General features: G+C 47.2%; 1 protein-coding gene across 2 annotated transcripts; it reads right to left on the reverse strand.

Annotated features, from left to right (window-relative positions):
• Positions 1-10: 10 nt before the first annotated feature.
• On the reverse strand, positions 11-18,800 carry tubgcp6 (tubulin, gamma complex associated protein 6). Of its 2 annotated transcripts, none has more exons than XM_031565217.2 (26): positions 18,604-18,800; positions 17,213-18,022; positions 16,953-17,116; positions 16,413-16,629; positions 15,937-16,098; positions 14,510-14,631; positions 14,100-14,163; positions 13,614-13,723; positions 13,070-13,161; positions 12,572-12,711; positions 12,132-12,281; positions 11,655-11,736; positions 10,827-10,915; positions 10,291-10,406; positions 9,194-9,332; positions 8,781-8,867; positions 7,282-8,648; positions 6,199-6,932; positions 5,865-6,011; positions 4,859-5,027; positions 4,388-4,529; positions 2,488-2,682; positions 2,063-2,195; positions 1,492-1,705; positions 1,015-1,208; positions 11-703 (listed from the first exon to the last, which is right to left on the reverse strand). In XM_031565217.2, the coding sequence occupies exons 2-26, from the start codon at positions 17,981-17,983 to the stop codon at positions 612-614; spliced, it is 5,892 nt and encodes a 1,963-aa protein (XP_031421077.1). In that variant the 5' UTR covers positions 17,984-18,022; positions 18,604-18,800; the 3' UTR covers positions 11-611. The 2 variants fall into 2 exon arrangements, with proteins under 2 accessions (XP_031421077.1, XP_012692792.2); XM_012837338.3 differs by having other exon boundaries at positions 5,865-6,032.
• Between the last annotated feature and the right edge of the window lie 3,768 nt (positions 18,801-22,568).

The raw sequence follows: 22,568 nt of genomic DNA on the forward strand, positions 1-22,568 counted from the left end.
AAAAATCACATTAATAGAAATAGGTTTTTATTACACAATTCACAAAATGTGCATTTCACACTGGGCTTAAGGTTAGGCACACCTGAGGGGTGGGGTCATTTGGCCTCTGTACTTGAAGAGATAACAGACGAGGAAGTGTGCTTTAAAAGCTTCACATGGTGGAAATCATTATTTTCTACCTCAAGATATACTAGAGGTGGACACTTAGGGTTTCTGTTCCAATAACTAGCCACAACGTTTATACCTGACAAATGCTCGCCTTGACCACAATACATTGAGCATGTGAGGACAGATATATCCACTGCTTACATATGCCAATGCTCCCACTATGCAAAACCTCAAAGGCAGGTATGGACGCCAATATGCATGTATTTTTGGCAAAGTGCAGTAGCCCTACAACAGCACCAGTTCCACAAGGTGTCTAGATCAATGCCTGCTTGTTTTGTCTCTTTAGGGCGGACATACATAAGCACACAAAGGCATGTGACGTGAACATCTACACAGGCTGAATCCTATGGCACTAGATGGACAACAGAGGCTCACCGTATAAGTGTACATTCATTTTCGCCAACATGCACCTCATGCCACACACACAGGCTTGGCCATGTTGCTCAGGAGTCCTTGTAGTAGTCATTGAAGTTGATGCGCAGAAGGAAGTCCTCCAGGTGTGGCTGGTACCCTTTGTTGACCAATTTGGAGACAACTGTGTGCAAGAGTTAAATGTAAGTGAACACATTATACACTCGATGGGCTGAAAAACAACGTGGCCGGTCGTATAAGTTTAGACTATAGCTTAAAATACCCCATTTTTACATTTCAAGCAGGTCTGGGTACAAGGTGAACACTACTTTCACTCCAGTTCATCTATATTTTCCTCAGGTTGGTAAGACGTTAAAAATTGACAGGCATTGAAAGAAACAAAGAATCAGCACAGGCAACACAAGAGCCTTGGTGGAATTCTAAAGGAGAGCAGCCCTGATACGGAAGATGAGAAGGTCCGTCCAGCATCCTCACCTGTGAAGAGGAAGTGGGAGTAGTACTTGAAGGTGTTGTAGGACTGCTGCATAGCAATGAAGCTGGGGTGCACTGCCTCCCCCTGCTGGCAGTCCCAGGGCTGGGAGATGAGCTGGGCACGGAACTTCAGGATCAGGCTGAAGATGCTGTGGATGATGTTCATGACTGGAGCAGCCTTCTCCGTCAGCAGCCCCCTAAAGAAAGACAAAGAGATGGCAGGTTTTACAGACATGGATGAGTATGCGGGAAACTACTATAAACATGTGTAAATGTACCAATTTGTGATACATTTTTTATGTAGCTTAACAAACCAATTTGTATGCATCTGTGCTCAATGCTTGTGCACAATTATATGAAAATATTGTTGGGTCAATCAGTGAACTAAAAACAATTCCAACAGGCATTTTCCCCTTTCAAACAAACAGCTCTGCCTCCACAGAAATAATTTTCCAGTTCAATCAGCTTGCTTTTGTTCACCTGAAAATGGCTCTGTTGAGGTAGTCAGCGTGGGTGCGGTGGATGGCGTCCAGGTCGCTGACGCTGCCCAGCTTGGTGGTGAACTCGCTCCAGGACACCTGCAGGATCTGGTTGGCCAAGTAGCCCTGAATGACCTTGACAAAGTGCTGCATCTCATGCCTGTAGAGCTGCAGCTGATGGAACTGCACCGAACCGCCCACGCCTTTCACCCGCGCTGCACAATCAAACACAGAAAAACACACCGCCTGTGAGGAGACCTGGGCTCACACTGTTTCACTGATTAGCAACATGTTGATATTCAAATACTCTCTTTAGTTGATGGAGACCATGTCCTATTGTGTCAATTCATCTCCTATCGTGCCTAGCGTATAAAAACACTAGCACTGGTCCTGATGAGATTAAACATGAGTGTCCTTATCTTCTTCTCTGAGCTCATCTCCATAGTGAGTGGGCTGTGCTCTGTCTACAGTTTCCACTACACCTGTCAGGTTCCTAAATAGCATCCCTTTGGCACTGTGAGGAGGAGGGGGGAATGAGAATCAGACAGATGGAGATGAGGGAGGGGTGTTACCGGTCCTCTTGAGCTGGAACCAGACGTCCCGCAGGGTCCACACCATGTGCTTGAGCTGCAGCAGGAATGAGAAGAGGCGATTGTACTTGTTCATGCAGCTGTCGGTGATGATGATGTTCAAGGGCCAATCAACCTGGGGGAGGGCAGAGAGAGAGAGAGAGAGAGAGAGTGGGAGAGAGTCACGGTACTCAAATCACTAGACAAAGAACTGGTCAGATCACAGGAACCTGAGTGGATAAGACAGAGGAGACAGGAGAATCACAGACACTTAGAACACAGACACGTGAAGGCTAATTTTGACCTCCTCGTGAAGCCTCCCCTCTAAAAAAAGAGCCGTTCCCCCAACCACACGCGTGCCAACTGGAATTAATCACACTTAAAAGGAACGGGCAAGAAGCATCTCCGTGTCCCTCCGGTCCTCACACCTTGTAGCGTAGCTCCAGGCAGTTGAGGGAGTCGGGGGCGTGTGGGTGGAAGGTTTCCGGAAGGTACCGCAACGCGAACGTGAAGTTGGCTGCCAGGGCGCTGTCTCCATGCAGGCTGTACTGCAGCGCCTTGTTGAGGATGGAGTTGAGGACCAGAGGAGTCAGAAGCTCTCCAGGGGTCTGCCCACTGCCCAGCTGTCCACAACAGAAAAACAAACACATGAACTCAACTGAATCCAGGCTGTAAATTATAATGAATCATGTCTATACCTAAAAAAAATTCTACAATTTATATGCGATAGCCTAGTCTCATGACGTCAGACATGACATCAGCACTTAATGTGATGTGAGTTCAGAGTCTGGAGACAACTCTTGAAACTGTGGATTAGAAGCACATAAAAAAAATGAACGGCAACAAACTATGCCTACCAGCTTAAAACCTCCTTTAATCCTTCTTTCAGCTCCACCTTCAAGAGCTATTGGGGGTGGTTTGGAAATCTCAAATGCCATTAATGCCGCTCTCGTTCCACATGTCACTGTAGTTGTCCCCAGACAGTTAATGTACTTCTGGCTATGCAAGGCTAATTACAGCCTATCCTAAACGTTTTAAATTCCACTCCACTCTGAGTAGCCTTTCCGAACTGTTGCATTTAATACGTGACTTCTTTAAGCACGTCTCATTTCTTATGTATGTATTTCCTTGATTGCTCCATCCTCCATCCGTCCTCAAGTTTTTACCGAAAGGAAGGAACAAAGGGAACAGATACAAATGTTGTGTATCAGAAAGAGAGACCACATTCACATACTTTGATTACAATATGTTATTATATTTGTTTTATTTTATTTAAGTTATTGATGATGTCTTATTGTGTGTGTCATTTATAAATGAAACTTTATTATAGGTATGTATGTACACGGAAAAAGTGGGATATATATGGGGTTCGCTACTATCCGCGGTCTCGGCTAGGTCTTGGAACGTATCCTCCGCTGATACGGGGGATGAAAAGTACGTTGTTACAGATATTTGTAAAAGTAAGTGGTTATTAAGTTACCTTTGTTGAAAATGAAATGAAAAGAAAACCATGAAATGAATTAGCACCATCACTTGGCTTTTGAGGGAATTGTCTGATTTAGTTCTCGGGTGAGCCGTCAGTAATTAGTGGCAAATTTGTGGGTGAATTTTGAGGAATCAGGAATCAATTCTGCCCAGATATGTAGAAATGAATGTACTGCAGAAAATACACACCCTGTCATACACACAACATACAACAGATACTATCAAACAGTAAAAACTGCATCTACTGCAATATTGCCAGTTGAATACAAAAGTACCCTCTGTGCATAGGGATTCGTAGCAAGCAAATGCAGTTACGTGACACAGAAATAAATTCAGAATGAAACGCCTGAACAAGCGTTAAATCAGTGCCCTCAGTACACTCCCCGTGTGTGTCTTACAGATTCAACAAATGAGCACCAGCCAAAGGTGTTTAGTCTGGCAGCTTACAGGGAATCAGTACGAACGCTGAAGTGGAACAGCAACAATGAGCGCCGAGACAGAAGAAAAAGACAGAATGGCAGAGTGAGTCAAATCAATTCCAGCATATTTCCTGGTCTTGGCCAGCAACACTAAGCAACATCCTGCCTGATCAATGGGCAGAAATTATTCACCAGTGCAGGGAGCAGGACATATCCCACAAGCCTTTAAACATGTAGGCCTTGCTTGCTTTCACACTTCACTCGCTCACTACAAGCGCTCTCTTTTTTTCTACTCTCTTCTACACTCTTTTTCTTTCTCTCCCTCTCTCTGGCTTTCCCTCGCTGTTGGCTGTCTGCCTATCCGTCCTCCAGTGGAGAGAGACGGAGCTCAGGGGCCGCCTGCGAGGCTCAGCGCGCGGCTCACCTTCTCAAAGAGCAGGTCGCTGAGGGACTGTGCGAACTCTCCGTCCTCCATCAAGAGGAAGTGCCGCAGGGCCTCGAAGTGCCGCTCCACGCCCAGCTCCACAAAGAAGTAATCTACCACCGCCTTGTTGACCAGAGACACGCTGTTCAAGGAGGGGAGGGGGGGGGAAACCGAGGGGCAAAAGAGACAAGGTTACAAGATACACGCGCTGAATACTGTACTATCTAGATATCTGTGAGTTTAACACATTCTACTCACATACTCACCCCACTCGCAAACCTTCATTACATGCGTGTACATATACACAAGCGCACACATGGAGAATACAGAGTGGAACAGACACACACATACTCACACACTCGCTGACAAACTTTCACTACATACGTGTACATATACACAAGCGCACACATGGAGAATGCAGAGTGGAACACACACATACAAATGCACACACACACACTTCAGCAGACTCACTGAGTGATGAGGGGCGTAGTAACAGAGTGTTTCATCAGTACAGGAAGGGACACCATCTGACTGAGACGCACGGCCGTGGTGTCCGTGGCCCTGTGCAGGGAGGGGTCCATGCGGAGGCCGTAGGGGCCCCGCATCACCTGCTGCAAGGGCTGGGCGTCAGAGACCGATGCTGAGGGGGAGGGAAGGACAGGGGGACCACACAAATTAATTTCAAAACAAGGCTCTCTCGTGAGATATTGGCAGCCAGCTGACGGGCACAAAAGCCATATCAGACATTTAAATCATTTCAGTCATTGGTCACATCAGTGCCACGCTCTATGGCTATACCCTCTCAGCTCCATCATTTGCATGTGTTCATGGCTTTCTGACGACAGTATGGCTGTGTTCAAAAAAGTAGAGAAGGAAGGACTGTTCGAAAACCGTTATTCTGTCTCTTCCGGGTTTATAAGATACCTTAAAATCGTTCGTGTGACGGTCATTTTTCAAGGTAGCATCGATGCAGCCTTGACGCTGCCTATTACCCATAAATCTGTGCGCCAGCTCCCTCCGGCAACCTAAACAAAGATGGCGGACCAAACTCCGCTGACGGCCGTGTTTTGTATGTAAATATACATTTTTCAGCCTTTTCTCACTTAGATTTTTCAAAAGTTACAGAGAAATAGACACTGTACTATCCGATAACACCGTTATTGTAACCAGCAATAATGGTTGATGTGATTTGCAAGGCGTCAGTCAGCCAACTTTCGAACATTAGCACGTTAGCCTACGTTAGATAGACTAACGTATTTTCAGCGTACCAACGTCACACGTTATCGTACACGCTATCTTAAAAGACCGTTAGAAAACGACGGTCTTTTGAGATACCTTCACCCGTAACATATCGTGCGTCAGACACCTGTCTTAACGAGAGATCAAGGATTAAGACAGCTATCTAACTTTTAAGAGTTTTCGAACACAGCCTTTATCTAGTTACACTGGAGCTTGGATGTAGTTGCTCAGTGCTCACTCATGATGTTGTAGGTGTCCTGGTACTGCTCCACCTCATACTGGGAGGCCAGGGAGAGGAGGTAGTCGTCTTCAGGGCTTTCACCAGGGGAGAGGCCCAGCCCCTGAGCCCAGGCGGTCAGCCCTTCATCCAGGAAAGCAGGCAGACCTATGAGGCCATATCCAGAGTCTATCAAGAGAGTCAAAGATCTAAACTTAAAAGCATGCATCGAACGAGAGTTATTTTCACCAACTGTCCACTTCTTGGGTAAACCAATACTGTATGCACAATCATGTATGTACAAAAAAGCACAACGTATGGCTACACATTTCACTACACAGAAGATCCAGCTCACCTTGGTTGTTCTGCAGGTCAGTAGATGGGGCGTCCCCATCACCCTTCTGTAGCGCACTGCCAGGTTTGGGGCCCTTCACCACACACCCCACACCCAGAGTGGAGTCGGACGAGTGGCCGTAGGCACTGCCAGGCAGGGGGACCAGATGAGGCTCACTGCCTGACACCATGCAGCCCCCGCCGAGGGTGGAGTCGGACGAGTGGCCGTGGGCACTGCCCGGCAGCGGGGATGGCAGGGGCTCTACTCCAGACACCATGCAGCCCCCACCCAGGGTGGAGTCGGACGAGTGGCCGTAGGCACTGCCAGGCAGGGGGCCCATTTGAGGCTCAATGCCCGACACCATGCAGCCCCCTCCCAGGGTGGAGTCGGACGAGTGGCCGTAGGCACTGCCTGGCAGGGGGGGCAGCTTAGGCTGAATGCCCGACACCATGCAGCCCCCGCCCAGGGTGGAGTCGGACGAGTGGCCGTGGGCACTGCCAGGCAGGGGGCCCATTTGAGGCTCAATGCCTGACACCTGGCAGCCCCCTCCCAGGGTGGAGTCGGACGAGTGGCCGTAGGCACTGCCAGGCAGGGGGGCCAGCTGAGGCTCAATGCCCGACACTATGCAGCCCCCGCCGAGGGTGGAGTCGGACGAGTGGCCGTGGGCACAGCCCGGCAGCGGGGATGGCAGGGGCTCTACTCCAGCCACCACACAGCCGACCACAAGGGTACAGTCAGAGGAGTGGCCATGGGTACTGCCAGGCAGAAAAAGAGAACATTAAAGACTGATTTAGCTTAACTGTCTCCAGAGGGGCGTTTGCCTTGGACACTATTGCTGAGCATCTACTGAAATGAGACACACACACACACACACACACGCACACACACACACACACACACACACACACATACTGTATCTGATTAAGATTGACATGAAAAAATATGATCCACATGATCTCCACATGACCATTTGTCTTGTCATTTGTTAAAAAAAGCAGAGCACCTATTACAAAACTAAACGCTAAACTACTAGCATCCTGAGAGACATGCAGAGGCTGTGATTAGCCACACAAAAACCTGAAAGGCAGAAAAGCCACACCATACCTGGGCAGGGAATGGATGACCTCAGTACCTCCCACCACACAGCCGATGCCCAGCGTGGCGTCGGAGGCGTGGCCATGTTCGCTCCAGCGGGGTTCTGAGGAGGTCACGTCTGACACGAAGCCGCCCACCTGCATGTTGGCGTCGGAGGAGTGCCCGTGGACATTCTGGGAGGCAAGCGGGGCGTCCACCTCGGACACGTTCTTGCCCACCGTGATGTGAGCGTCAGATGCATGGCCGTGAACACTGGCAGATGGGAGGACGGTAATCACCTTGGAAACGATCTCTCCTACCCTTATATGGGCGTCAGAGGCGTGTCCGTGAATGTCTGATGTAGGAAGTGGAGCCTCAACCTCTGAAACATTTCCCCCAACTTTAATGTGAGCGTCAGAGGTGTGGCCATGCACACTTTGGGAAGGGAGGGCATCAATCACCTCTGACACGTTCTCCCCAACCCTTATATGGGCATCGGAGGCGTGGCCATGAATGTTAGCCGTAGGGAGAGAACTCTGGACTTCTGAAACATTTTCTCCTACCCTTATATGGGCATCGGAGGCGTGGCCATGAATGTTAGCCGTAGGGAGAGAACTCTGGACTTCTGAAACATTTTCTCCTACCCTTATATGGGCATCGGAGGCGTGGCCATGAATGTTAGCCGTAGGGAGAGAACTCTGGACCTCTGAAACATTTTCTCCTACCCTTATATGGGCATCGGAGGTGTGACCATGACCACTGGGGAATGAGACAGCGTCCACCACATCTGAAATGTTTTCACCCACCTTAATGTGAGCGTCTGAGGGATGTCCGTGAATTGGACCCGCAGAGAGCTCAGAGGTATTGTCACCACCCCGAGACAAAGGACACTCAGACTGCTTATCTTGTCTAATGTCCCCTGTTACGGTGTTGGGCTCCTGAGCCGATTCTGGTAGTTCTGCATCTGTCTGCTTAGAGGCTGGAACGTTCCCCTCCCTGCCCTCTTCTCCTTCCTGTCCCTCAGCTGTGCCGTCTTCCTTCAGATGGACGTGGGAGAGGGACGGGTGGGTGTCCCAGCGGGGGCGGATGTGGACGCCGTCCTCCAGCGGGACAAAGGGTGCGTTGAAGTCATAGTCGGCTAGAGGAAGACTAGAGGAAGAAGGAGGAGGAGGAGGAGGAGGGTGGGGAGCGGAAGCAGGGTCTGCTGGGAGATCCGAGCCGATGTCCTGCAGTGCCCGGTCCACCCGCTGGCTGCCGTCGCTGATGTCTGCAGTGGTGACGGACGCCAAGGTGGCAGGGACTGAGATGGAGATGGAGACGGGGGGAGGAGGAGGACGGGTGAGCGACACCCCACCGGCTCCGATCTGCTCCGCCTGTGGCTCAGCGCCCGGGGACTCCTGCGCACAAGACAAGCCAGATTTGACACCACCCACACGCACAGACGGTGTTGACTGCCTGGACAGCACTCAGAGAAGTTTTGCATGCTGCGCGCAAAAACAAGAAGAGAGATAAACACGTCACCCACAGACCTGAGCTGTTCGCAGAGCTGGCCCCGGACGGGAAAACACTTCCAGGCTCGGCCCTGGCTGCCCAAGAGGACATTTCTCTAAGAGGGCCTGTGTGAGAAAGAGAGATATTACAATTAACAGAAGACAACAGCTGGTACAACGGCCCTAGAACTGCAATACTGCACCAGGAAGCAGATGGCACAATTACAACCACTGTTATTACCTTGGCAGCTATAACAAGGCCCCCCATTAATTAAGACAACACCATGTTTATGGTTCACTCCTAGTACTTGAGCATATACCACAGTCACTGATATTATTTGCCTTCAACCGACATACGCTCACGACCATTGTTATTTTCTTGGTCGAGTAATTTCGACAGTAATTGTGCTAGGTCAAATCTGCCATAAGTGTTACAATGGTCTTCAGTGGACCTGGATGTGCTGCTGGTCCTGCTGGAGGAAGCTGTCCCTCTGCCCGTCCAGCCTCATCCTCTGAACCCTCCACATGGCCTTCCTCTCGCGCTTGGCCGCCTCCTCCGAAAGTCGGCTGTACTGGGCAATCAGCTCCTTCCTGTGGACCAGAGTGACAACAGAGCGCTACACAAACATAGCCTTTTGATTGGTGGTGTCACAGGCGTAATGTGTAAGGTGACAGACCCATCGCCAGTTTTTACGGTTTAGGTGTCTGCTAAATTCTCTCTTCTGTGCCACCTTAAGCAGGGTTTTTTCCAGTACAAAAACTTGTTAAGCAGCTACATCTATCAAAATTCTGCACCAATGTTGACACCACAAAATCGCTACATTCTTGTGCTTGAGGTATACACCTGCTCTTGCTACTAGGGCTGAACGATTAATTGCATTTGCGATTTAATCGCGATATGATAGAACGCGATTTTCTAACCGCAACGTTCGCGATTAAAAAAACGTGGTCTAAAAAAAAAATATATATAATAATTATTATAATTTTTTTTTTAAGATGGTACATTTTGCACACAGTGTTTAAAAAGTGCATGCCTAGTTTTTATACTTAAAATTACTTTTTTTAAATTACTTAAATGCACAGTGGCAAAGCCACCGATTTGTTGTTCTTGTCTCTGTAATGAGCAGTTAAATAAAAATGTATAATGTGGGAAAGAATATTTTACACTAAATGTATCTAATATTGTGTTGGTCATATTTGAATCATTCATTACGTTTTGTTGGGAAAAAAAGAGGATAAAAAAAAAAATAGCATATTAAATCGCAATCGCAATATTTTGGTAAAAAATCGCAATTAGATTATTTTCCCAAATCGTTCAGCCCTACTTGCTACCCCCTCCCACCACTGCTGTCAGCTACTAAATGTAGAACCATCGAACATGACATTAGCGCCCAGTGTTCAACTTGCTTATCTCAAAAGACAATACGTCATCGCTGGCCTATAGCTCTTTCTGAATTCCACAGTGCCTTTAACTTAAGTTTCATTTCGAATGACCTCCACGGTGGGGGTAGGGACAGAGCTTCTCCAGACACACAGGATGGGGACCCACCTGGCCCTCTCTTCCAGCTGCTCCTCCAGGGCCTGCAGCCTCTTCTCGCGGTCCCTCAGCTCACGGGCGAAACCGAAGTCGTCCTGCTGCTCCTTCGCCTTGGCCGTGCTCCGCCACTGAAAGGCAGCATAGCCCAGCGTCAATGATACCGTTCTGGGGCACGCTTCTCCACACAGTAAAGGAGCACGCAGGGGTTGGCACACAGGGGGCAAAAAAGAGCTGGCTGAGGCTTTCAGTGACATAAGCGGGCGGCGCTTTAAGAGGCCAACGGTAAAGGAGTAGGGAAGGGAGGGCAGTAGAGAGGGGGCTGGGAGATGGATGAAGGTGAGAAGCGACAGATGAAACCCCAGCATGACAGTGGCACCCACTGTCTTTCACACACACACACACACACACACACCCTCTCTCTTTCTGTCGCTCCCTCACTCTTTCACATTCTCAGGGTTTTATTTCTCCGTCTTCTCACTCACACCTCCAGTCTCACACTCCTCCTCACTCACACGCTCCTCCACGCGCTCCTCCACACGCACTCTCACCTCCTGTTCCAGCTCCAGCTGCTGCTTCATCTCGTCAAAACGCTCCCGCTTCTTGGCTTCCTCCAGCAGGCGCTGTGACACTTGCAGGCCTGCAGGGGGAGACAGAGAGTCAGGGTGGGGGAGAGGTTGGGGTGGGAAGGGGGTTGGGGGTAGTCTCGGAGAGGCCAGAGATTCATTTATCATTTCTTTCTGCGTCTCCCTCTTTCATCATGGCAGAAGACATATGAGGGTTGCAAAATCAATTTGCAATCAATTGCAATTTGAAACTGGGCAAAAAGATTGTCTTGAAAAAACAAACAGCTTTTACGGACCCTGTGCAATTTCTTAAAGAGGACTAATGTACTGCGAGCCCTAGCAGGCATTTATCACCATACATAAACATATCACATTTAGAACCCTTCATTATTTCATTTGGCCACTGAAAGAAATTTAATGAATAGTCAATTGAACAGAATTCAAAATGAAATGGTTCCGTGAAGCAAAACATTTCTTTCCCTACTATAATGTAGTCAAAAGACTCAAAAGTAAGAATTCTCTGATCTCTAAATTATTTGAATTTCCCTCTGAATTGAAATTTGTTATAGAGGGACTTGTATGTATTAGTTGTAGCTACTACCTCCAACTGTGAAAGGTACCGTATTCAACCTCCCTTCTTGTTGCCAAGCTAGACAGCACATGAAAACTCACAAAGGCTCCAACCCGGACTAGACACACGCACAGGAGGCTAAAGTCCTCACAAATCTCCTGTGGTGAGGCTGCCGTGCCGGTCAATTCAGGCCACGGCACAGCTGTAGCGACAGCAAAGCTCGGCTGCTCGGCAGGTCTTACCTCGGATGCTTTCCAGCGTCTTGGCCGCCGACTCCCTGACCTGATTGATGAGCTCCTGCCGTGCTTGCTCCGTGCGTAGGGCCTGACAGCGACAGAGCCCAAATGAAAAACAGAAAAAAAATAAAAGAAAGAAAGACAGAAATACAGACACTCCTGTTAGGGCCTTTGGCTCTACTACCCCTGTGATTCCACAGAGGTTTGTCTTAATAGCTCCTATCTGTCTTTTATGTTCCATAGCAAAGAGGGAATAAGCTAGTTAGTGATGCATTAGGACACACAGGAGTTGTTGTTCTGGCTAGTGTCATGCCACAACGAATGTGACGCCGGGATATAAAGGCTCCCCTGATAATAAGAGAACGTGTTTGAAGTTTGCGGGCGTGCCTTGGGCTTAAAGCGGCCCTATGCATCACCGCTACAGCTCTGCCGTCTGTGATAGCGGAGCTAATCTTTCACCGGCGAGAAGCGGCTGTGCGGTACCTGCTCCTCTCTGCTGATGGCGCTGTGCTTGGCGATACGCTCCATGCGGCCGCGGTAGATAGCGCAGTCGCGCTCGACCTCCTCGACCTCCTGCAGCGAGAAGGTGACGGCGATGCGCGGCACGGGCACGTCCGACCCACAGATGTAGTGCTGCACAACGACGACAACGAGAGCAAATGAGAGGAAAACATTTGGGTTCGGTCATTCGGTCGTTTAGAAAACAGTTTTCATTGCGAGCGACAATGAGCCACACATTTAATCAGTATGTAGCACTGTGCTCAATAATAGACAAATTAACCTCTATGTTATTCCATCAACAAATAGAGGACTATTTCCAGCAATTTTACTCCCCTCTTCATTTGCATGGGAATACTGACTGGATGGTTTGCTGAAAGGTTAGCATGTAGTGAGCTAAGCAGGAGAGGTTACCAAGCACTGACCTGAGGACAGCAGATCTTCAGCAGGTTGATGGTCTTCCCACAAACGTACACGTCACTGGCGATGTGCCTCAGGAAGACTGGAACGCAGTCCTCCACGTTGTTCGAAATGAGAGTGTATCCTTGAGTCCAGAAATGCTTGTCTGTAGTGGCGCAAGGAAGAAAAGAGCACAAAGCACTTCAACATACACAGCTGGCTCTCCAGTTAAACCAAGATTTGCCATTCAAAACCAAGTCCTTGCCTTGGCTTTAAACCTTATCTGAGAGTACAGTCCCAGCTTTAGCTGAAACATTCAACGTGCGAGGACATTTTTTTTTTGCTGTCGTCATAAAATTCTTCAAAAATTCAGACTCCCATTCAGCCAAGTCTTTCTCATGGAAAATCAAACCGTTGAGGGGCGAATAACAACTAACACACCGTGTGTGAAATATTTACTGTCATTTTCACAGCCAGGGCCGAGGCCTGTGGCTGTGAGACTGACTCAGTGTGTGCATCCTCACCTCGGAAGCTGAGGCAGTCCTCGTTCACCTGGATCATGAACTCTCCGTAGACGTCTCTGAACACGCCGCTGTACACCCAGTCTGACACAAACCTGCACACACACACACCACAGTCAGACACACCCACTGACCTTCAACACACCTTGGAGACCACAAGCCTGCTGTAAAAGGCTTAAATCTTATACCCTTATATCTCTGATAACATCATTATGGATAATGTACATCATAAAAAACAATTTAATAAACAGGGCAGAGCCATAATTAACTATTAGCTATAAATCAATTCTAATTTAAAGTATTATAAATCCTCATTTGTTTGTGACATATTTCATCATATGACTAAATTAGAAAAATACGATTTTAATTAAATCTTTAGGTGACGTGTGATGTGACATGAATGACCAAGTGATGCTCCATAACCATCACATGGAAACATGCATAAGGCAAAACTAATGTTAGTCTACAAGCTGAAGATGCTTCTTTCGCCTTAATGATGAGTGTGGATTGTGTGGCAGGGGATGCTGCGGGGGGGTTAGGGACCAACCGTGTGTAGGGCTCACAGCTGCTCTTCAGCAGAGACAGCAGCACAGGGTAGTTCTCATTGCTGCTGTTGCTCTGCGCCTCATTGTACAGGTAGGAGAGCAGCTTCACTCCCTGCAGCAGGAGAGGAGGACAGGCGCCATTACACACACGTGAACGCACACAGTCACACACAGTCCCGCAGCCACACAAAAAGGCAGAAATGCACACAGGCACGATGTCTGCCCCCATGACAAATCCTCATTCACACAAACACACTCACACAAAAAACACTCACTCACATGCTCACTTAACATACCCGAAAGAAACACACACACACACACACACACACACACACACACACACACACACACACACACACACACACACAAACACAGACATGGAAATCACATCCAGAATTTACATAAAGCTGCACGGCATCTGTGTGTGCATTTTTATTTTATTTCATACATGGATAATGAGAAAAGAATGAGCTGCATTATGTTCTCACCGCGGGGAAGGTTGCCTGGCCCCCACTGGACTCTGCATCCACACAGCACAGCTCTGACAGGTACCTGCAGCACATGAGTGCACCAGACAGAGCAGGCAGTCAGTAGTCAGTCACTCGATGCTCACCGCACCAGTGCGGCATGTCTACATTATTAAGAGAGTACCACAGGAGCATGCAGGACAAATGGAGACCACACAAGGGTGAGAGGCGAGACAGCCCAGCACAGCCCAGACCAGACCAGACCAGACCAGACCAGACCAGCCCAGCCCAGCCCAGACCAGACCAGACCAGCCCAGCCCAGCCCAGCCCAGCCCAGCCCAGCCCAGCCCAGACCAGCCCAGACCAGCCCAGTCCAGCCCAGCCCAGCCCAGCCTAACCCAGCCCAACCCAGCCCAGCCCAGCGCCCTCACCTTAGTTGGCTGCCGAGCTTGCGGAACAGGAAGCTGATGGTGAGAAGGCTGAATGTCAGCGGTGTGCTCAGGACACAGGCTCTGTAGTAGTGCAGGTATCGCCTCAGACCACCAGCGAAGGCCTAGGAGAGAAAAACACAACCATATCAAAGGTTACATTTCACATAGGCTGTTTACTATAGGAAGATTTTCAGGGAAAGGCTGACTAGTGGACCAGACCCTGGTCAAACAACACAGCTTACTTGACAAACAACGAAACATACATTTGACCAGCATTTTGTGTAAGCAAAATGTGTTACAGTTGTTCGTTATTACATCACTCATAACATATTGGTAGAAGTGACAGCTCCCTAGATTATGAAGTTGCAAAACCAAATCCCAGCGCAACAGAAAAGATTTTATAGTAGTTTCATCCATACAAGATTATGCTGTATTTTGGCCAGGAAGGATGAAGCATGACTTTAATCTTTGTCAGATTTAAAACAGGCGATTACATGCCTCTACAACCCAAATACAACTGTAGCATGGTTGGGGGGGGGGGGGGGGGGGGGGGGGGGGGTAGCGGAACGTCCGGTGCAAGAGACTGTTTTGTATCCTTGCAGCATGCATCAGGTGCTGTGTTGTGTTGTTGTTTAGCTGTTAGCGGTCAGGTTCGGCATCCCTTTATTGTCCAGTAAGACTGTGTAATGTCTGATGTTAGTGTGTGAAATGTATCATTTCATCTGTGTTTATGCTGTTTTACGCCGTGTTGGTTTAACGCAAGACCTGTCCTCCTGTGTCCCCGCTCTCTTATGAGTTCCCCTCTGTGTCTGTTAATAAAGGGCTTTAAGGAGCAAAGGAATTGCTTAGAATCTAAATCTCTGCCTCACGTCACCTTCCAACATCACCAACTTTTCTTATGTTGACAACACAAACATGGTGCAGAATCCATTTTAGGGTAGCAGATGAGTAGACTTCTGGTTGTTAACTTGTTCCTCTATTCTTTTTTGAGTTACACCTACCTTTGTGCCATCTGCTATAGAGCATAAACAGTATGGGGCTAGTGAGATGAACACTGGAGCGCTGCCAATGACAATTAATTTATTTACACTACGTAACCAGACTTTACATTACATAACTTAATTACACTACATAACCAGACTTTACATTACATAACTTAATTACAAGCTATTTGAATAACAAGCTTTATTTTACCAGTACAAGGTCAAACAGCCAATCATGGCCCAAAAGCCACTGCCTTTCTGCAATCCTGAGAATATCACTCTTTGAAGTCATATCAAAGCATATTTTCATGGCTTTCTGCGGTCAATAAAATCTGGCTGGTTTTAGCATAAATATTTGTCAGATTCTCAGAGCAGAGCTGAGGTGGAGTAAGGTTGGCACTAACACTGACAAAGGCTGAGCTGAGACATTGGAGGGGAGTTTACCTGGAAGACCAGGCCTCGTTTGTGGGCACTCTGCAGGGAGAAGCGGCTGAGCCTTAGGTAGTGTGTGCCGTACAGTGCGAGCCCGCTGAGCAGCCGGGACATGCTCTCAGGAGAGGCCCCCGACAAACACACGCCAAAGCGCACATCAAACTGTACACAGTCCTGAAAAGAAAAGAAAAAAACACATGTTGTCAGATGGATGTGTCTGAAGGTAAATAAGCCACTAGCAGGGGAATGCTCAACTCATGTTTTGTTTTAATGTGGACAATTTTTACAAATGTGTTTAATTGTGCTTACATAATTAAATCAGTTGAGCATCAGGAACACTAAGGTCATGGGTAAAGCACTAATAAATGTATGACTCGCACTACAATCTATTAGTAAACAAATGTGAATGCTACTGAGCATTTGCCGTGTCGTTTCTCCATCTCTTCTCTTCAATAGATGTGAGTAGATGGACCTCAGATGTGAGTCACCTGATTGAGGGGGAACGTGGTGGAGGCCACTCCGATCAGCACGTTAAGGAGGTCCTTCACCAGCTGGGTCTGAGAGTCCAGGGGCAGAGGCGGCAGAGGGGAGGGGGTCTGAGTGCAGCTCACCAGTCTGATCTCCCCCTCCCACAGCCGGTAGAGCTGGTCGAAGGCCACCCTGCCTGCCTCTGTCAGGTATGGAGCCACCTTCTGACCAGGCGGACTACATGTTGAGAGAGGAGTGTGTGATTCACTTCTTTTTCACAAAGTCACAAAGTAGGACTGAGTCCCTACTGAGAGAGATCAAACATATCATTACTAGGGAAATGACACACTAATGTACCAGTAATGTACAGAAAATACAATGCCACATTGTGTAAAAAAAGTGTGACTTAGGTCTCTTATTTAAGGCAATGCTTCCACAACATTGCATGGTAAAATCTAAAATACCACTTCTAGTGTTCATTTGGCTTTTCTTGCCTTAATTTCACTTCTCATTATGCATGATTACAAAATCCCATGTGAGTCAGCACCATCTGCTCTTACCAGCCTATAGACTCCCAGCAGCGGCGTTTCCCAGGCTCAAAGGTGCGCAAGGCCTCCCACATGTCTACCTCGGGGCTGAGACTGGGCTCCGACTGCGAGTCTGGAGTAAGGTTGGAAGCCGACTGGAAACCCTCATCCTCAGATTGGTCCAAGTATGGAGGAACCTAGGGTAGAACGAGGAGATAGCTTAGCAGAAGTTACCAAGACATTTTTGTCAAAAAGGCCTACAATCCAGTGGAGATACTACTGCTGGCACCTACCCTGATAGCCAAACCGGTCAGATCGGCGTTGCTGGGCACAGGAGGCAGGTCCAGCTTGACGTCCAAGTCTGTTGTGCGGGAGTGCTGCAGGGCTCCGAAAAGCGACAGTCTGGTGTCCCTCTCAAAGCGCTCCTCCACCTCGGTGCTCTGCCTTAAGGCCAGAAGTCCTGTCCCTGGTAGGGCGTCCATCAGTCCCAACGAGCCGCAGAGACCCCCTAGATTGCCCCACTCCTCACCACAGACCAGTGCCCAGGCCCTGGCCTCCAGTCTCTGGAGCTCTTCACTCTGGTAGCCGCCCAGTGGAATCCTGCGCAGCACTGGCCTGTCCCGCCGCATGTAGTCCTTGCTGAAGGAGGTGGGTGGAGGGGGCACAGAGCCAGCCAGCTGAAACAGGAGCTCCAGCACGGAGTCCAGCTCAGCCAGCCCAGACGCTGGCCCATTCTTTAGCATCCCCAGCAGCTCCTCCAACCGCTCTGCCTCCTCCGGGCACCCACACACCCGTAGGTCGAAGGAAATCATGAGCATTTTGTTCCTCGGAGGAGTGGAGGCCAGAGGGCTGGGTGGCTTGGGCGAGCTGTCCTGGAAAAGTTTGGACAGCAGAGCGCCATAAGCCCGCCTGCGGAGAGCACGCTGCACTCCTTCCCGCGAAATGCTGCCAAGGGCACGTCGTTTCCATGACACTCCTGTCAAGCTGCTGTCACACAGGGCCCCAACCAGTTCTGTGATGCTGCTGTTGCAGTTGTTGTTGTTGATGCGTTGGCAGCTTGACATTGTAGTCAAAGTAGGGCTTCAGTATGTGAGTCAATGCCACTGCACAAAAAACACACACGTATAACATTAACGTTACCTTTTCTTCTGTCAAATTCTTTTTTTATTATACTCCTCTAAACAGAATTAGAAGGACAAAGCTGTTGGGACAAGCTGTTGGGCAGGATGACAAGAACAAGTAATTCGCTACGATGGGAATACAAATGTAGCTCAATACTAGGATACAAGAGAAGAAGGTGTGATAACCATTCTGAAAGTGCTGTCTCTGTACAGACGTTAATGGCAACACACTAAACTAGCTTGCAAATATGATAAGGATTACACAATGTTGACATAACCTGGCTAGCTACGTTAGTATATAATTTGCGTTCGCTCGCGCTAAACAGACAGAACATGACCAGTTGACCTAGCGCTACAATAGACACAGAAATGAAAGTACTCAACGTTCATAGCATAGATTTTGAAATAAGTCACTTGTTAGCTGACATTCAGGGATGCCCTGACCGTTGGCTGTCAATAATGACCATGCACAGACTAACTACAGAAAGCTAGCTAGCTAGCTAGCAAACTACCTTAAGTGCCCAACGTTATAGCTAGCACTGTCACCAAAAGCTAACATTTACCTGGCTAAAGGACCAGTGTATCCTTTCATTTTGTCGGTCTATCACGATTAGATGCATCATGAGGTAACAAGCGCCAGTCACACAACAGACATGTTTGACATTCTGTAGAATAACGTTGCTTGCAATGATAAAACCACCAGTTTTTATCAATTGAACATCCTAGCGTGCATCTTTGACTACTGGCCACCACTCACTGAATTCGGTTATCCCGCCTATTTGACAGTCATTGGCCAGAACGGAAGATTCACTAGTTTCATTGGTTAGACGGGTGCACCTTCTTGCGCGACAACTTCCGGCAACAAAGCGCGCGCATCTGGACTGTTTGATACGAACGAACGAACTAACAGACATTTGAATGTAGAACACGGGAGTTCCGCCTGTTTTCTAATATAACGTTTATCTGCAACCAATGAAGAAAAAGACTCATACTTGAATAGTTATTCATTCCATTCATTCCATTGCCTGCTAAATACCTTTACCTTATTTACTTGAGTATCACTGATATTTATTTCTACCAAGAGATATGCCTACCAGTCGGCGTATGCTGGTAGGTGGTTTAGCCGGCTTTAGGTAAACTGGTCAACCAGTAAAAGCTGGTTAAACTTTTTTCAGCAGGAACAGCATTGGGGTCTGATGCTTATGATCCAATATTTGGGAACCATGCATAACAGTCTACTTTACTACTAGTGTATTTGCAAGCATAGATACAAGTCTGCTTAATTTCTTTGTTTGGGAGATGAGGGCCACGTATGGTCATAAGGGGCTATCCTATCCTTCATTTCAGTGGATTATTTGGCCTAAGAGACTTCTGAGTGCACTTTCAGGTGCATACTGGCAGAGTAATCAAATAGAGCACTGATAAACAACTGAAAATCCATTTGACCAGTTAATAGGTAATATTGGCTATCATTCACTTGGAATTTATAGTGGAGGTGCAGTGTTTAGACTGCTAGGCCTACAGTGATAGTCTACACCTACACCTTAATGGGCCACTGTCGTAGGCCTATGTGTTTGCATTAGGAATATACATTTGAACACAGACTAGTCTGGCCTGTCTTGCTAGTATTAGTTTTCCTGTGGCTGGCACAGATGGTGCTTGAATTCACACCAAGAATTTGTGTCGGACCTATGATTGTAGCCTAACTGTGTTTTGACATACCTTGTACACAATTTAGACCAGTTGTTCACCAGCCACTGCTGGAATATAACAATATATTTACACCACATTTGTTATTGACCGCATATTTCACTAATGTTATAATTACCTGTTACAACAAATCATTGTGTTTTCATTAGCGTAGAATGAGCCCTTCATATGTACATAAGGAGTGGGTCCTCTTCCACGGAGTCCCCCATGTTGTGCCACCATATTTCTACAGTAGCCCAGAACAGACTAACCAAAACATTGGCTCGAGCCAGGGCTTTTCGTGCTTTTATGGCAACCTGAAAGAGGTTATTCTTAGTAAGTACAGACCACTGAACCTTTGATTTGACTTTCTGCAGCAACAGAATATTTCCATCAAAGAAGATGAACATCCCAGGTTTGGTTACAGGCATATTACTGTAAACTAAATCAGACCCTTCCTATGCAACATACAAGTAGCCTGAAAATGTGTCACTTGTAGCCATTGCATGACATAAACCTATATATAAAAATATATTTATATATACAACATAAAATCAGGGTGTCATAGTGAGTGGCCTAATAGTTTCATTTTGCATCTATTCAGGATAATTAAAATGGTGGAAATGCTTAGGTTGTAGAAGGATTCTGAAACCTTCTATGCAGGATAATGCATGGAAATTAACATTGAGTGGTAATCATATATAAAATGGTTGAAGAGATGGAAGATATTTTAACCTTTCATTTATACTGTCATACAACTAGTCCACTAACAGACCTTACCTGTGCTGCAATATTATGTGCCAATCCAGGCTGAAACTGTGTTTACATACGCTTTTGCCTGTGGTGACCTATACTATGACTTCAGAAGTGGGGTGGGTTAATTAAGACAATCAAAAGTGCTTTAAGCTTAAAGGTAATCAGCACCTTTCCCAACACATGTCCCTATGTTGGAAAGACAACTGGAACCTGGTGTGATGGCTAAGCTTGCCATGCTGTTTACATATAAATGCAAAAAGAGCTTTCATTCAAATGAAAGAGATGGCATCTTGTAATGTCATGTCATGTTAATACTATACCATATATGTATTACTATATCAAACCAGAATAATTCAAGGATTGGGATTTTCAACAATCACAGTTGATGATTTTTCAGGGTAAAGGTTACGAGTAGAAGTGGAAGTCCAAGTTTTGGATTTGCACACTACGGGGTTGAGAGCTGTAGACTCCAAAAATAACATTTTCTCCCCTCCAATGTCCATGTGTCATAGAGCATTGTAGCCTATTCTTTACAGTATTCACTCCATTGCAATACTACTATAACAATAAGCAAACATGCAATAGCAATAGGTTCTGATCCCTGATTATACATCACACCAGTCCTGGGGGCCTTGATAATGATGTACAGCTGCATGTCGAGAAGAACATTTTGAGAAAAATGTTAAAAATACTTAAACAGGACAGGAAGCCGGGAGTGTCATCAGAAACTAGTTCAGCCAATTTACTATTCCTTCGCATTATGCACACAACCAGAACAACTTCCACTTCAAACACATTTCATCATGTCAGAGGGGACACAAAAAGTCTTTGAACATGCCAAATCAACTCCTAACATCTGTTTGTGGTCAGCTGGTGTATAATTCATTAGGACAACTGTGTTTTCATCTAACTGTATTTTGGGGACTGCACTGTTCCAGGTAATGTGTACCATGTAGTTTATTTGTTGGCTGAGAGCGGTGGATCGATCATCTCCCCCTTGGTGGAAGGTGAAATCAGAAGTCATCTTGTTAGAGGGTGAGAAACCTGTGGAAAGGAGACATGAACATGTGTGAAAGTGCAGATGTATATATTTCATACTGTATTGCATATACTGTATGCTCTTGATACTGTGCAGGTTGGGTTGCTTTTTTTAACCAACAATGTAGCTACTATGAATTACATAGGCTACACTTCATCATGACCAGTGTTTGCATATTTAACATCCCAGATAGCAAGCGTATATCGGTCCTCCAGTAAATTTTGGTCGGCACCCCACTGGTGGTGTGCCACTTCTGGTCTGCTTGACCAGTCAATGCCTCCGGCATGGCCTCCATGACCGGTCAATGACCTCCGGCACCTTGCAAGGAACACACTCTGGAGCTCCCCCTAGTAACACTCTCTAACAGTTAGCTCAAGCTGGTCATGGAGACCAGTCACGCAGGCCATGCCAGAGGCATTGACCGGTCGCGGAACAGACTCTGGAGCTTCTCCTAGTGGTACCAACCAGTGCTAAGTATAAGGTGCCAGTGCGCACAGGAATGACCAGTTTGACCTACAACTGCTTCTGGAGAGCTCATAGCTGGTTACAGCCATGGTAATCACTGACTGGGGGCCATTTCACACCAGATGTGGTGCGTGTGCATGATGTTGCGTAACTGCTGCAGCTCACTCGTGCGTGTTTACATTGCTGCTGCGGCGCTGCTACTGCCAGCCCTATTTTGTTTTCATTGAGCTTGCCTCTTTGATAATGGCCATCAATACACAATGAGTTTGGTGTCATCCATCTGACCAGAACGTTGAGCAAAGCGTGAGTCTTAAGACCACTGATACCAGGGAGTACCCACTAGCTAGTACCACTAGGGAATGTGTACTTACGGTCAGTGCGTCTAATTTGAGCTACAACTAGCTTCTGAACTGGGCTTGAAATATATGAGATAATTTACCACAAGTATCATTATATTAGATGAGAAATGAAGTATATACTGACTGCTACTGGTACATTAACACTGTTGCTGTTTACTTATGGCATGATTGGGTGTTTGACCAGCCTCAGGTGGCACAATGATGTTGTGTTTCTGTTTGA

This window comes from Clupea harengus, chromosome 3, assembly GCF_900700415.2.
Source record: "Clupea harengus chromosome 3, Ch_v2.0.2, whole genome shotgun sequence".
Classification (NCBI taxonomy): Eukaryota; Metazoa; Chordata; class Actinopteri; order Clupeiformes; family Clupeidae; genus Clupea; species Clupea harengus.

Excerpts from the sequence above, each read along its gene's own strand:
- tubgcp6 (XM_012837338.3), bottom strand. The coding sequence starts at position 17,983 with ATGTCAAGCTGCCAACGCATCAACAACAACAACTGCAACAGCAGCATC. Across the intron at positions 8,868-9,193 it reads AGGACCAGCAGCACATCCAG|GCCCTCTTAGAGAAATGTCC; the intron begins GTCCACTGAAGA and ends TTTCTCACACAG. Across the intron at positions 704-1,014 it reads CTCCCACTTCCTCTTCACAG|TTGTCTCCAAATTGGTCAAC; the intron begins GTGAGGATGCTG and ends TCTTGCACACAG.